An 11,453-nucleotide genomic window follows, 5' to 3' on the forward strand; every position below is an offset into this window, starting at 1 on the left:
GAAGCCTGCACCTAATAGGCGCATGAAAGTGATATTAAAAAATCAGAAAACGCCAGCAATCAGCGACCGAGTACAAATAGAAATGGCCAGCAAAAGTGTATTATGAGCCAAAAAAAGGCCCCAGAAAGTCTGCTATGGAGGCTATATGTCACCCACTTTGAAAACAATGTACTTTTTTGTAGTGCAATTAAAAGCAGATGCAGCTGTGGCATTTCTTCTTCTTTATAGCTTTACCGATTCCCTAGTTTCCCACCAAATGTAAATAAGAAACAATTTCTGTGTATTGTGGTAGATGCCCAAGTTGAAAGAAATCAAATTCCTAGATTGCGAGAAATGTTAAAGGTAAAAAACCTCGCCCCTGAGGCGTCGCCAAAAGTTCATTGATTTTGATCGTTTTCAACTGTTGATCTTGATATACATGCAGTCTACTGTACGTTTGCTAAGATAGGTGATAACGTTATGATTATGCGTTAAAAAAGGCATCGACGTTGTCTGAAATACATGTATGTTCCGTACTTTGTTTATGTGAATGTCTCACCCTGCGTCATGGAGACGTGCACGGGCGGCTAGGTGCACTTTAATACCGGGTAGGCTCGACGGGGTACTGAACAGTATTCTTTATCATCTATCCATGTAACCTCATTGATTAGTTTTGGTGTTTTCTTTTTAGAGCATAAACCAACGTTCTACAAATCAAACAGTAAATTGCTACTTGTTTCAGATATTGGGTAGTTTTGTAACTCTTCATACTATAAACCAATACAAGAGTTCGTAGACCTCAGGCCTGCATGAAATGTATTGGGTTTCTGTAGACCTATTGTGTATTTTTGCCTTTTTGTCTGTGGTACGTGGTTGGAAAAATGAGCTTTTTACCGTGTTGGTTGTGCACCATGCAAAAGTCTGACTCTGAAATTCCATTTTCTGAATTTGTAAGTTTGGACAGGGATGAACATTACTTATTTTGGATTTCTTAAGTATGTAACCAACCACAGTACTTTGAAGTTGTTGAGACGCTACCTTTTTTTGTCTCAGATGGCCCATGCACATGTAGTTACTCTGTCACATGATATACTAATATCTTCCTATTTCAATGTACTGACCTAATGCAGCTGCTAAGTCTCCTTGGTTTGTGTTCTTCCAATGATACTCATTAAAGATTTATTTCTGGGGTGTTATTCACTTGACATCGGAATGTTACTTGCATAATTTGACCAATGATACTTTTATCTGTAGTTCCATAGACATTAGACAATATGAATAGTGGTAGCCCCCATGCAGCAGCAACAGTTAGTCCACAGGGTGGTATGATATTTTCATTCAATCCATCCAACCCAAACCTAAATCTCCTGTAGTATCTAAGCCAAATTTAACAGCATAATTTACTATGAAAAATGTCCTTGTCAATCCCATTTATAGATGGCAAGCTGCTGGCAATGGAAGCTTTGAAAAGTTCAGAAGCTGTTGTAGTCAGAGCAAACACCCAGCAAACATCCCCGCAAACCAATGAGCAGTTGCTTAGAAGGGGAATTTCATCATATATTTGCCGCGACAAAATGCAACAAACGATACTGAATTTAAAACAGAACAAAGCTAAGCCTCCACCACTTAACCCTGCCTGTACCATAGATTAAGCAGGCCCCAAAACCAAGCGAATATGACTAGCCCAAAACAACAAATTACCTGTATACAGTATGGAAATGGCATTACCAAAGAAACAAAAAGAAACACAGGACAAATCATACACATACCTTTCTCTTATGCCCACACTCTATACAGTTCTCCTCCACATTAGAAAATTGCATCTTCTTCTGTTTAAGTTCAAGTTCAACCATGATTGCCAACAGGGTAAAGGAACTTGTACCGAAACTTAAAACTCAGTACTATACAGCTCTAGAAACACCACAAAGAGTAATAAGCAAACTCCAATTATACCTGACCAACAGATATATAATCTTGTACACTCCCGTCATCTGGCAAACTGTCAGTGCCACTAAGTAACCTGATACATTGAAGGTGGCCCAGGCCAGATGATGGTTCTACACCCAACCATAATCTGTTTTTAAAACCAAGCAGATATTGGGAGGATGCCCCAACCACACAAAAACAGGGTCAACCTATACAGTATCAAGTTCAAGCACTAGGAGGCCCAAAATCAAACCTGACCACCAGGACACCACAAACAACTCACGTACCAAATAGCAACACAATGGTACCTTGCGTTCCGGAGATACAGCGCACGCCCCGTGCCCGCACAAAAGGTAACCTAAAATGTCAAGTTCAAGCACCAAGGGCGCCAAAATCAAAATTGAGCATTATTCAGCCACCGCCGACACATGTGCCAAATATCATCGCGCCAGCACCAGCCGTTCAGAAGATATAACTCCGGAAACACCCCTCCCGGACACAAAATTCGACCTGCCGGGTCAAGTTCAAACGCGACAAGGCCCAAAGTCAATCCTAGGCAACAGGCAACAACCCCCCACCCATGCACCAAAAATCGTCGCAATCGCGCGTATCGTTCCGGACACACAGCGCCAAAAGTGCCCCCAAAACACCAAAAATGCCACCTGCAATGTCAAGTTCAAACGCCAGGAGGCCCAAAATCAAACCTGAGTGTTAGGCTACCACCCCCAACCCACGTACCAAAAATCGTCGTGCTCGCACCATCCGTTCACGAGATACAGCGCCCTACATCCCCGGCTACCGAAAAGTTCCCACCAGCATCAAAACCATACCTGCATACATGCAGGTAATAAGGTCTTTAGTAGGGCATTTTGAAATTTCTCATCCCCATTAGCTGAATGGAAGATTCCTTTTCTGACGTCAGTTCCGCTTGCACAACTTTGTTTTTGGGATCGGAAAGGAAGTAAGACGTTGATCTCGCCCTTTGGCAAGGTGCTTCATTGTCCTGAGTGTTTGTCTGTGTTCTTCATCGCTGGAAATCAGTACAGGTATGTTAGTTGTGCTAAAGCTCATGTGTTTGACTTAGGAAAGAACAGTCCAGGCTTCTTTTTTTTCTTCTCGCACAACAACAAATTGTACTTCCCCATGACTTTTATCTAACTTCCTGGTGACGACTATAGGGCTGGATGGACAACTTTGAACCGTTATACTCGGTGTTCAAAAATATTAAGGGAAGACAGTTGAGGCTATACGCAGTATACAGTGAAAATGGAGCGATATACGATTAGTATTATAATAATTGTGAGAGTTAGAATGACAGGATTCGATACATTGATGCATTTACTTACACTGTACTAACAAAGCAGAAGTACTAATATGTTAACGTCTTTGAAGTGCGATTTTGAACTTGACATCTTGGTATTCTGAAATGACACACGTAAACGAATAGACAAGACAACCAGAAATATATTTATAAGCGTCTGCTTCTGGTCATATGTTTGTTAAAGTTACGCTGGATAAACATCGTTCCATTTTCGACAATTGGATGGCCCCAAAGACAGCTGTTTCGTAAATATGGTCCAATGCTAGAAGCTATGAGTCTTAATTCTTTACAACATATTTTTCAGGTCATGTTTCGTCATATCTCTTATGTTACTGTAATATGTATGACCATGATGCATGTTACTGACTCCGTCACTAGCGTGTTCAGAAGCGAATGAGTCACTCCCACCTGTAATGATTAACCACAGCACCGCCTGGATGCCGTCAGATCTGTGGACATAATGTGACCTGTGCCCTGGAAGGCTTGCCGCGGGTTTTTAGCAGCATCTCAAACCACAGCAAAAGAACGTATCAAAATCTGCACTATTAGGCTGCTCTACTTTGGTAGAGCAAAGCACTGGACGTCTCACATAGCTCCTGTCTATTTGAGGTGCACAATGATTGGACCGAAAAGTATGACGTCACTCCCCCTATAAATAAGAGATGCGCGCAGGAATATATCATTCTTCTGTGTGCTGGCCCTCCGGCAAAGTCTGAAGCTAGCAGCGTACGTCCTTCATCGCCCCAGCGCAGAAAACTTGCCGGCAAAAGGCCACGTCGTTGCCGGAAAAAGGCCACAAGAATGCCGGCGGGAGACTCGCTACTACACGATGCGGTGCAGCAGCTCAAGCTCGTGACGGCAGCTCGTACTCTCCCGGGTATTGTATCAGAGATACACGGCTCTGGTACCCCGCAAGGTTTGGTCGAACACAGTAAAGCGCTATCTGAGCCCGGTCTGGACATTTACTTGTTCGTTTTGTGGTATGGTGTTGTGGTGAGACATGTTTGATATCTGTAGTCTAGGCCTGTTGCAGGGCTCGCAGAGTCATGTTTCTGCCGTACGGAACTGTCACATAGTTTCATTGTCGCGTTTTGTCTGTTGCCTGTTTGCTGAGTGTTTTGTGAACGCTTTGTAAACGTTGTATGCAGGTCCGACGGGAGAGAGCTACCTTTAATATTTAGAATGTTTCTTTTCAGTTTTTAGTATATACGATCGCATCCTCTGTTTAATTTTGCTGTGGCCACCTTTTGACGACGCTGATTAGTGGTGCTGTTTAGGAGTTTGCTATTTGTGTGTTTTTCTTGTTTTGTGAAAGTGTTACCAGGATGCTAGAGCTGTCGCTGTCGAGGAGATGCAACATGGCTACCCTCTGAGTCACCGTGGTGGGATAATAGAATCCGTTGCCATCCTCTACCTTGGAAGGCAAGGGAGGCTTTTGACTGTTATTGAGGAGAGTTTCAGACCGAGATGTTCACCATTTTCTTGTCATTTTCTGATTTTTGTGTATATTCTAGTGATACGCAGACACGTGGTTTGAAACCCCGAACAAAGAAGCAAGATGGATACTCTCACAGTATCGCCGTGACTGAAATCACAATCTGCATCCATCCTCTACCAGGGAATTCTACGAACGCCTCCATACAGTGCGGAGGTCCATTACAGATCTAGAGCTTCGCCATTTTCTTGTCATTTTCTTTCAATCTTTATATTATTTTTTTTCGTGTGTATGGTTTTATGCAGGATTTTAGGATAGCACTGTCATGGCATCGGGACTCACTGTGGCTACCATTTTTGGAGTTCTTTTCAGGAATTGAAACGTGGGCGATGTAGTAATGCAGACTGCCAGCGTTTCTAGAGCGTGGTTTTTGTTACGTACATGTTATTGTTATACGTTTTCGTTTGTCAAGTTTAACTTTTTGGATTGCGTGGGTGTTGCCCGTACGTAAGGTGATTGTCGTGTGCGTGGCCTATTTTTACCAAGCTTAGCGTTTGGTTGTTGAGCATGTATGTACGGGGAGCACGCATGGCCTAGGACTGTTCATGTTATCGTGGCTTGCCCACCTTTGAGCGCTAGGCGGGGGGATGTCGAGTGCGTATGGTGTGGATTTTGTTACGGCTGGATTTTGTGTGTAATTTCGTCCGCGGTATCGATAATTGTTTTGTTTTCCGCATAGTTCTCAGGAACCGGGACGTGCTGGTTCACGCGTGACGTTCTCCCCCCACCCGTAACGACCCTTGTAAGAAGTTTCGGACTTCAGGGATCTTCAGATGCGGCAGGTACGACAGAAGATGTGGCAGCAAGTGGTGGCGCAAGAACAGCAGCCTTATAATATAAACTATAGGCCCCCTCCCCCTCCTCGCCATTCCGGACACTTGAGTGCCACAAGGAAAGGACAGGTCATGAAGACGGTACAGACCGGGCAGGCACCGGCGAGTGTCGCGGGTAGAGCTCACGAAGATGGTAAGGCCCGGGCAGGCACCGGCGAGTGTCGCGGGTAGAGCTCACGAAGATGGTAAGGCCCGGGCAGGCACCGGCGAGTGTCGCGGGTAGAGCTCACGAAGATGGTAAGACCCGGGCAGGCACCGGCGAGTGTCGCGGGTAGAGCTCACGAAGATGGTAAGGCCCGGGCAGGCACCGGCGAGTGTCGCGGGTAGAGCTCACGAAGATGGTAAGACCCGGGCAGGCACCGGCGAGTGTCGCGGGTAGAGCTCACGAAGATAGTAAGACCCGGGCAGGCACCGGCGAGTGTCGCGGGTAGAGCTCACGAAGATGGTAAGACCCGGGCAGGCACCGGCGAGTGTCGCGGGTAGAGCTCACGAAGATGGCCATGGTAAGACCCGGGCAGGCACCGGCGAGTGTCGCGGGTAGAGCTCACGAAGATGGTAAGACCCGGGCAGGCACCGGCGAGTGTCGCGGGTAGAGCTCACGAAGATAGTAAGACCCGGGCAGGCACCGGCGAGTGTCGCGGGTAGAGCTCGCGAAGATGGTAAGACCCGGGCAGGCACCGGCGAGTGTCGCGGGTAGAGCTCACGAAGATGGCCATGGTAAGAACCGGGCGGCCCGGCGAGTGTCGCGGGTAGAGCTCGCGAAGATGGTAAGACCCGGGCAGGCACCGGCGAGTGTCGCGGGTAGAGCTCGCGAAGATGGTAAGACCCGGGCAGGCACCGGCGAGTGTCGCGGGTAGAGCTCGCGAAGATGGTAAGACCCGGGCAGGCACCGGCGAGTGTCGCGGGTAGAGCTCACGAAAATTGGAAGGCTCGGGCAGGCACAGAGGGGTGCAGCGGGAAGATTTTGATCTCGGTTCAGTTCAGTTCCGTTCATACTCGGAGAAGTGGCGCCAGCGTCTTCACATTGAACTCAACCAAATTTAAAACCTCCCTGAGCTTACGAAGATTGAAATACCCAGGAAAGGCACAGGGAAGTGCCGCAGAAGAATATGGAGCTCACGGTGGATGTTTTAGGAATGAAAACGTACTCGTACTTTGCCGGGAAACGTTTTGAAGACCGCAAGTCAGAAATGATATCGCCATGAGATCGAGAAGGCATTGAGTTCACAAAATTGTGTTGTTGTATAAGGACGGTCGCACTAAATAGGTACCAAGGGCAAGGCATATTACACTGGAAGGTATACAAGTACGAATTTTCTAGGCAGTACGCAAGAATCACATTTCGTAACCACGTGTGGGACAATATTCTTAAGAAGTAGAAAAAAAAAAACACACACACACACACAAAAAAAAAAAAAAAAAAACTGTTACATCAATTCATCGTTAATTGACAACTGATTGTGTTATGGATGTATTACACTCCTTTACGTCGTTTGGGACCGCATTGTAAATATGTGCATCAAAGCTGTCTGTACATATGCAAATACGTTTTGTGACCGCATCTGAACTGTGAGCAGCAACACCTGTCCTGCGGTACAATGTGAACCTGTCAGAATTACCCTGAAGAAGGTGACAGACAGTCACCGAAACGTCGGTGAGAATAAAGCATTGGTTGTGTAAAGGGAGTCTCTTTATTCACATTTCGTAACCAGTTTGGCATAACTGAATAAAAGTGTTTTAAAGCTGGAGATATGCGGGTCCAGATGTCTTACTGAGAGATGACTGTGGTGTGATAGATGGCGGTTGGCTGAGGAATGAGTCCACTCTGCTCTGTACTTTATTTTCGTCCCAGCCCGAGACTTTGCATAATGACGCTACATTTTCAGCGGCAATATTCAGCAAATTGCAGTTCTCGACAAGTGAGCTTGAACTCGCATGTAAGAAAAGGGGCTCTAAAAGTAAATGCTGCAAGTGAAAAGTCATCTCGGGTAAATAGTTCAAGAAATCTTTTCCATAGAGGTTACAATAGTTATGAAAATCTGAGTTTGTTTTGCTCGGAAGTGTTGTACCTAGTACTAAAACGACGCAAAGAGAAGGATCGCTCTTGCCTAGCATAGCATTTGGTAGACTAAGAAATCCAGTGTGGAACCGCAAGGATATCAGTAGATGTTGTGATATGCGTCATTGCCAGGTACGTATACTCCCTATCGCCACATATGCTTGTGTGACAGGGACCCTGGAGTGGTCACATGAGCTCCTCCTGTTAGCTTTCGATTTGAGACACCTAGGGGCGTTTCTCTGTATTGCATTCCAAGATCGTGTACCACAATTGAAGCATCAAAGCTAGACATGGATTAGAACACTCTTTTGGTTGATACAATTTTGGTAATAAGACTAAGGTGGTTCAGACTGGTATTAAAGAGACCCCCAGTCATATTAGTCCCATAAGCCTACTACCAGGAGTTTCAAAACCGAAGGCCACGGGGTAGACATCTGCAGCGCTGAAATTACAAAAGACACGGGACTGAGTCTCAAGTTTTCGGAAACAGGTGCTAATGACCATACAACTTGAACAGCCCTGACGTAGAGAGGCGAGGGGCCAGTCTCTGGCCTAAGCACGTGGGCAGGGCAGGCAAGCAGGTAACACTTTGCTTCTTGGCCCGGGCAGAGCGAGGTATCAATGATTTTGTCCTCAAACAAAAGAAGCTTTGATAAGCTTGAAAATGTTTTGATCGGTTTGGGGAAATGTTTAGCTCTGTTAAAAGCGCTATATCCCAGGGTACGCTGAGAAGTATCTTGCAGAAGTTAGGGAGAACTGTTCTAGGTCGGAAACCTTGTAAGAAATCGTAGGCTGGATTACCGTAACGTGTTAGTTCGCTATTGTATTAGACGGATTTATCATCTCTAGTTGAATCAGCCGACACAAGTACCCTTACAGACTTTTACACCGGATCCCAACATCGAAGCTGTGAGGTGGAACACTATTTTTGTCTTTTGTTTCCATCTTGGGCTTACCGCTATCTCTATTGAGGAAAAAAAAATCGTCTTTGAACTGTTGAGAGGTCGACTCAGAATAATACTTTTGGGCATTATGCATCTCCCAGGTCGCGGTGAGCGTTTGGAACAGTTTTGCACTGCACTTGTGCAAGACGGTGTCTTTCCATATTGTTGTGTCGGTGGGTCGAGTTCTATTAAGCAGGAAGAGTGGCAAATATGAGCGTCTCCGTCCCCTGAGAGGTTGGGAATCAGCATCGTCAAGCGGATCCTTGAAAGTTGAGGTTGGATAAGGCTCGGGGCCGTTGGGCATAGAGACAGTCGAGGCTCAAGACAAATGGTCCTGCGATGCGAGGGAAAAATAGTTTTCTTTTACCTCTAACGCGGATAATTCAGAACTGGGCTTGGCCGTCTCCATATCGATCTTCCTTCAAGTGATCGTAGAGGAACGGTTTTGAGATAACAATTTTGCGTTGCTTCCTCCATTTTGTTTGTCGTACAGCAAAAGATGAGAGTGGGCTATATATGAGTGTTGGGTTGTTTGAGAGTGGGTACCGTACAAGGGAGAGGCAATGTGAGAGGTAAGATGAGAAAGGAGTTACGTGAGAGAAGGGAGTTGAGAGAGGGGAAATGAGAGATGGGGAGTTGAGAGAGAATAATGAGAAAGGGTGTGATGAAAGAGGTAAAGAGGGAGCGGATGACAAGTGTTCTTCCAAAGGAATGTTATATTAGCCAGATAGATCCAGATACGAACGCATTGATCTATACAGACACAGACACGTTGATGCATTACGCTGAAGGGCGGTTACGTTAGCTAGATATCTATACTAATTATAGATACTGATACAGGTACAAAGTTAAGGGGTTCAAAGGGAAAAGGAAGGGCTCAACAGCCAGAGATGGCAAAGGCGGAAGACGACGATTTCCGCATCACTCATACTGGAGGGCCAATAATTACGCACCTCAAAAAGGATACTATTTGAGGTGCACAATGATTGGACCGAAAAGTATGACGTCACTCCCCCTATAAATAAGAGATGCGCGCAGGAATATATCATTCTTCTGTGTGCTGGCCCTCCGGCAAAGTCTGGAGCCTGAAGCGTCCCACCCACCCGCCCATCGACAAGTTTTCTGCTTTATGTGGAATTAGGCATCTGCTTCAGGATGGTCGCTTTAGCACATAGGTGACTTTAGGCTCCAGACGACGATTTCCGCATCACTCATACTGGAGGGCCAATAATTACGCACCTCAAAAAGGATACTATCCATTCTGAACGACCCGTACGTCGGCATAATAGATTCGTCCGCTCAACCAATATGGCGGCCTGTCTGTATATTCCGAATGTGTTTGACAAGTTACGTACAACTTGTTGAACACTCTGTTAGGGTACATTCTCGACAGCTGCGTAGACAGCGCGATGATCACCTCGACAGTGATAAACTGAAAATAAAAGACAAAAACATTACAAAAATTCTGTATCCTCTCAGTGTTTATCTGGAGAAGGCATAAATCCTGTGTCTTTTCAGAATGTTTATTTGGAGAAACTTGTAAGATTTTTCCCCTCCTTGTAACAGAATTTCAAGATGCCGCACGGTCATCACGGCGGAGGGCATCACGGTGGGCATCATGGCGGCGGCTTCCATCACCATGGAAACCATCACCATGGAAACCACCATCATCATCATGGCGGTCCTCCTCCTCATCATCATGGCGGTCCTCATCACCACCACGGTACCTTTGGACCACCCCATCACTTCGGACCTCACCACCCTCCTCACCACGCCGGTCCTCACACACCACTCTTCCCTCACCACGATCCTCACCATCACCATCATCACCATGGTCACCGTCGCCACGACAATGAGTGCTGCGTCATTCTGTGAAGAATGCGACTGGCAATCTAAGAATTTAAGGACGTTTTTATGGATTTGAATTTTACGCCTGCTTCTGCCATCAAGTTAAGGCTTATAGCATACGTAGAGGGGTTAAAAAGCATACATCAATATGCGGAGTGAGTTTTGTCTTGAGCGTCTTTCAACATGTGTCTTTCAGTTGCAGCACGGTTTATTGTTCAAATTTTGTGCGTTCCCAAACGACTTGCCCGCATATACGTATCTAGCACGGTACAAAGTGAGTCATATGTTGCATTTGTTCGCGAATGATCAACTTTCGAATTTCATGTTTATACCACCACAAACAACCTTTGCCTGCAAATAGAAGACCCATATAGAGGGATGAAGTGCAGATACAAAATATTTACAACAGAATGGAGGCTATATGTTTGCGAGTTCCCCAAGCATGTATATGTTAGTGTTATGTTGTTTAAATGCTTTAAAGCCAGCTAAGGAAGCTAATCATCTGTATAATGCCAAGACAGATGCACTCACAACTGGTCAGAAAGGCCAAACATATATCACCAATATGATATCTGACTATAGCCCACTCGGTCCGATAATTTGAACAATGTTGCGCTTTATTGACGGTCTCACAGCGACCACTAGCAGATATGATCATAACTGCAGTAAAGATATGACCCGCTATGATTGGCCAAGTGTAATTTTCAACAAAGAAGAAAATACCAAAGAATCTTTATTGCCGAAGTAAAACCAATGACGAGTAAATCTTGTTTGACTTAATTGTTATTTGTAATATATAGAGCTGTAACGCTAACGTTTTAAAAACACTAGGAAGTACTGCAAAAAGAGTGTTCACGTACATACATAACGTAATCTTATTTTAATTAATATTGACAATGCAAGCGATGATAATAGACTATAAAATTCATATTTCAGACATTGACAGCGTCTTTTGACTTCAGTTATCAAGTTATAAACTATCTACGATAAATGGCATGTATGTCAATCTTTGCCGTTGAAATATGACCAAAATTACTTTTGGCGACGC

General features: G+C 45.1%; 2 protein-coding genes across 2 annotated transcripts in view; both read left to right on the forward strand.

The window, feature by feature from the left end:
• LOC118411681 (retinol dehydrogenase 16-like) overlaps nucleotides 1-340 on the forward strand; it is a 5,229-nt gene extending 4,889 nt beyond the window's left edge. Inside the window, exon 9 of the mRNA XM_035814159.1 lies at nucleotides 293-340. Within this exon, the coding sequence (XP_035670052.1) occupies nucleotides 293-340 (48 nt within the window). The remainder of the gene's footprint in view (nucleotides 1-292) is intronic.
• A 2,432-nt stretch (nucleotides 341-2,772) lies between these two features.
• LOC118411274 lies at nucleotides 2,773-11,224 on the forward strand. The gene is made up of 2 exons (XM_035813448.1): nucleotides 2,773-2,951; nucleotides 10,124-11,224. The coding sequence occupies exon 2, from the start codon at nucleotides 10,176-10,178 to the stop codon at nucleotides 10,479-10,481; it is 306 nt and encodes a 101-aa protein (XP_035669341.1). The 5' UTR covers nucleotides 2,773-2,951; nucleotides 10,124-10,175; the 3' UTR covers nucleotides 10,482-11,224.
• Nucleotides 11,225-11,453: the final 229 nt, after the last annotated feature.

The sequence above is a fragment of the Branchiostoma floridae genome, chromosome 3 (genome assembly GCF_000003815.2).
Source record: "Branchiostoma floridae strain S238N-H82 chromosome 3, Bfl_VNyyK, whole genome shotgun sequence".
NCBI classification, from domain to species: domain Eukaryota; kingdom Metazoa; phylum Chordata; class Leptocardii; order Amphioxiformes; family Branchiostomatidae; genus Branchiostoma; species Branchiostoma floridae.

Coding starts and splice junctions, on each gene's coding strand:
- LOC118411274 (XM_035813448.1), top strand. CDS start 10,176: ATGGCGGCGGCTTCCATCACCATGGAAACCATCACCATGGAAACCACC.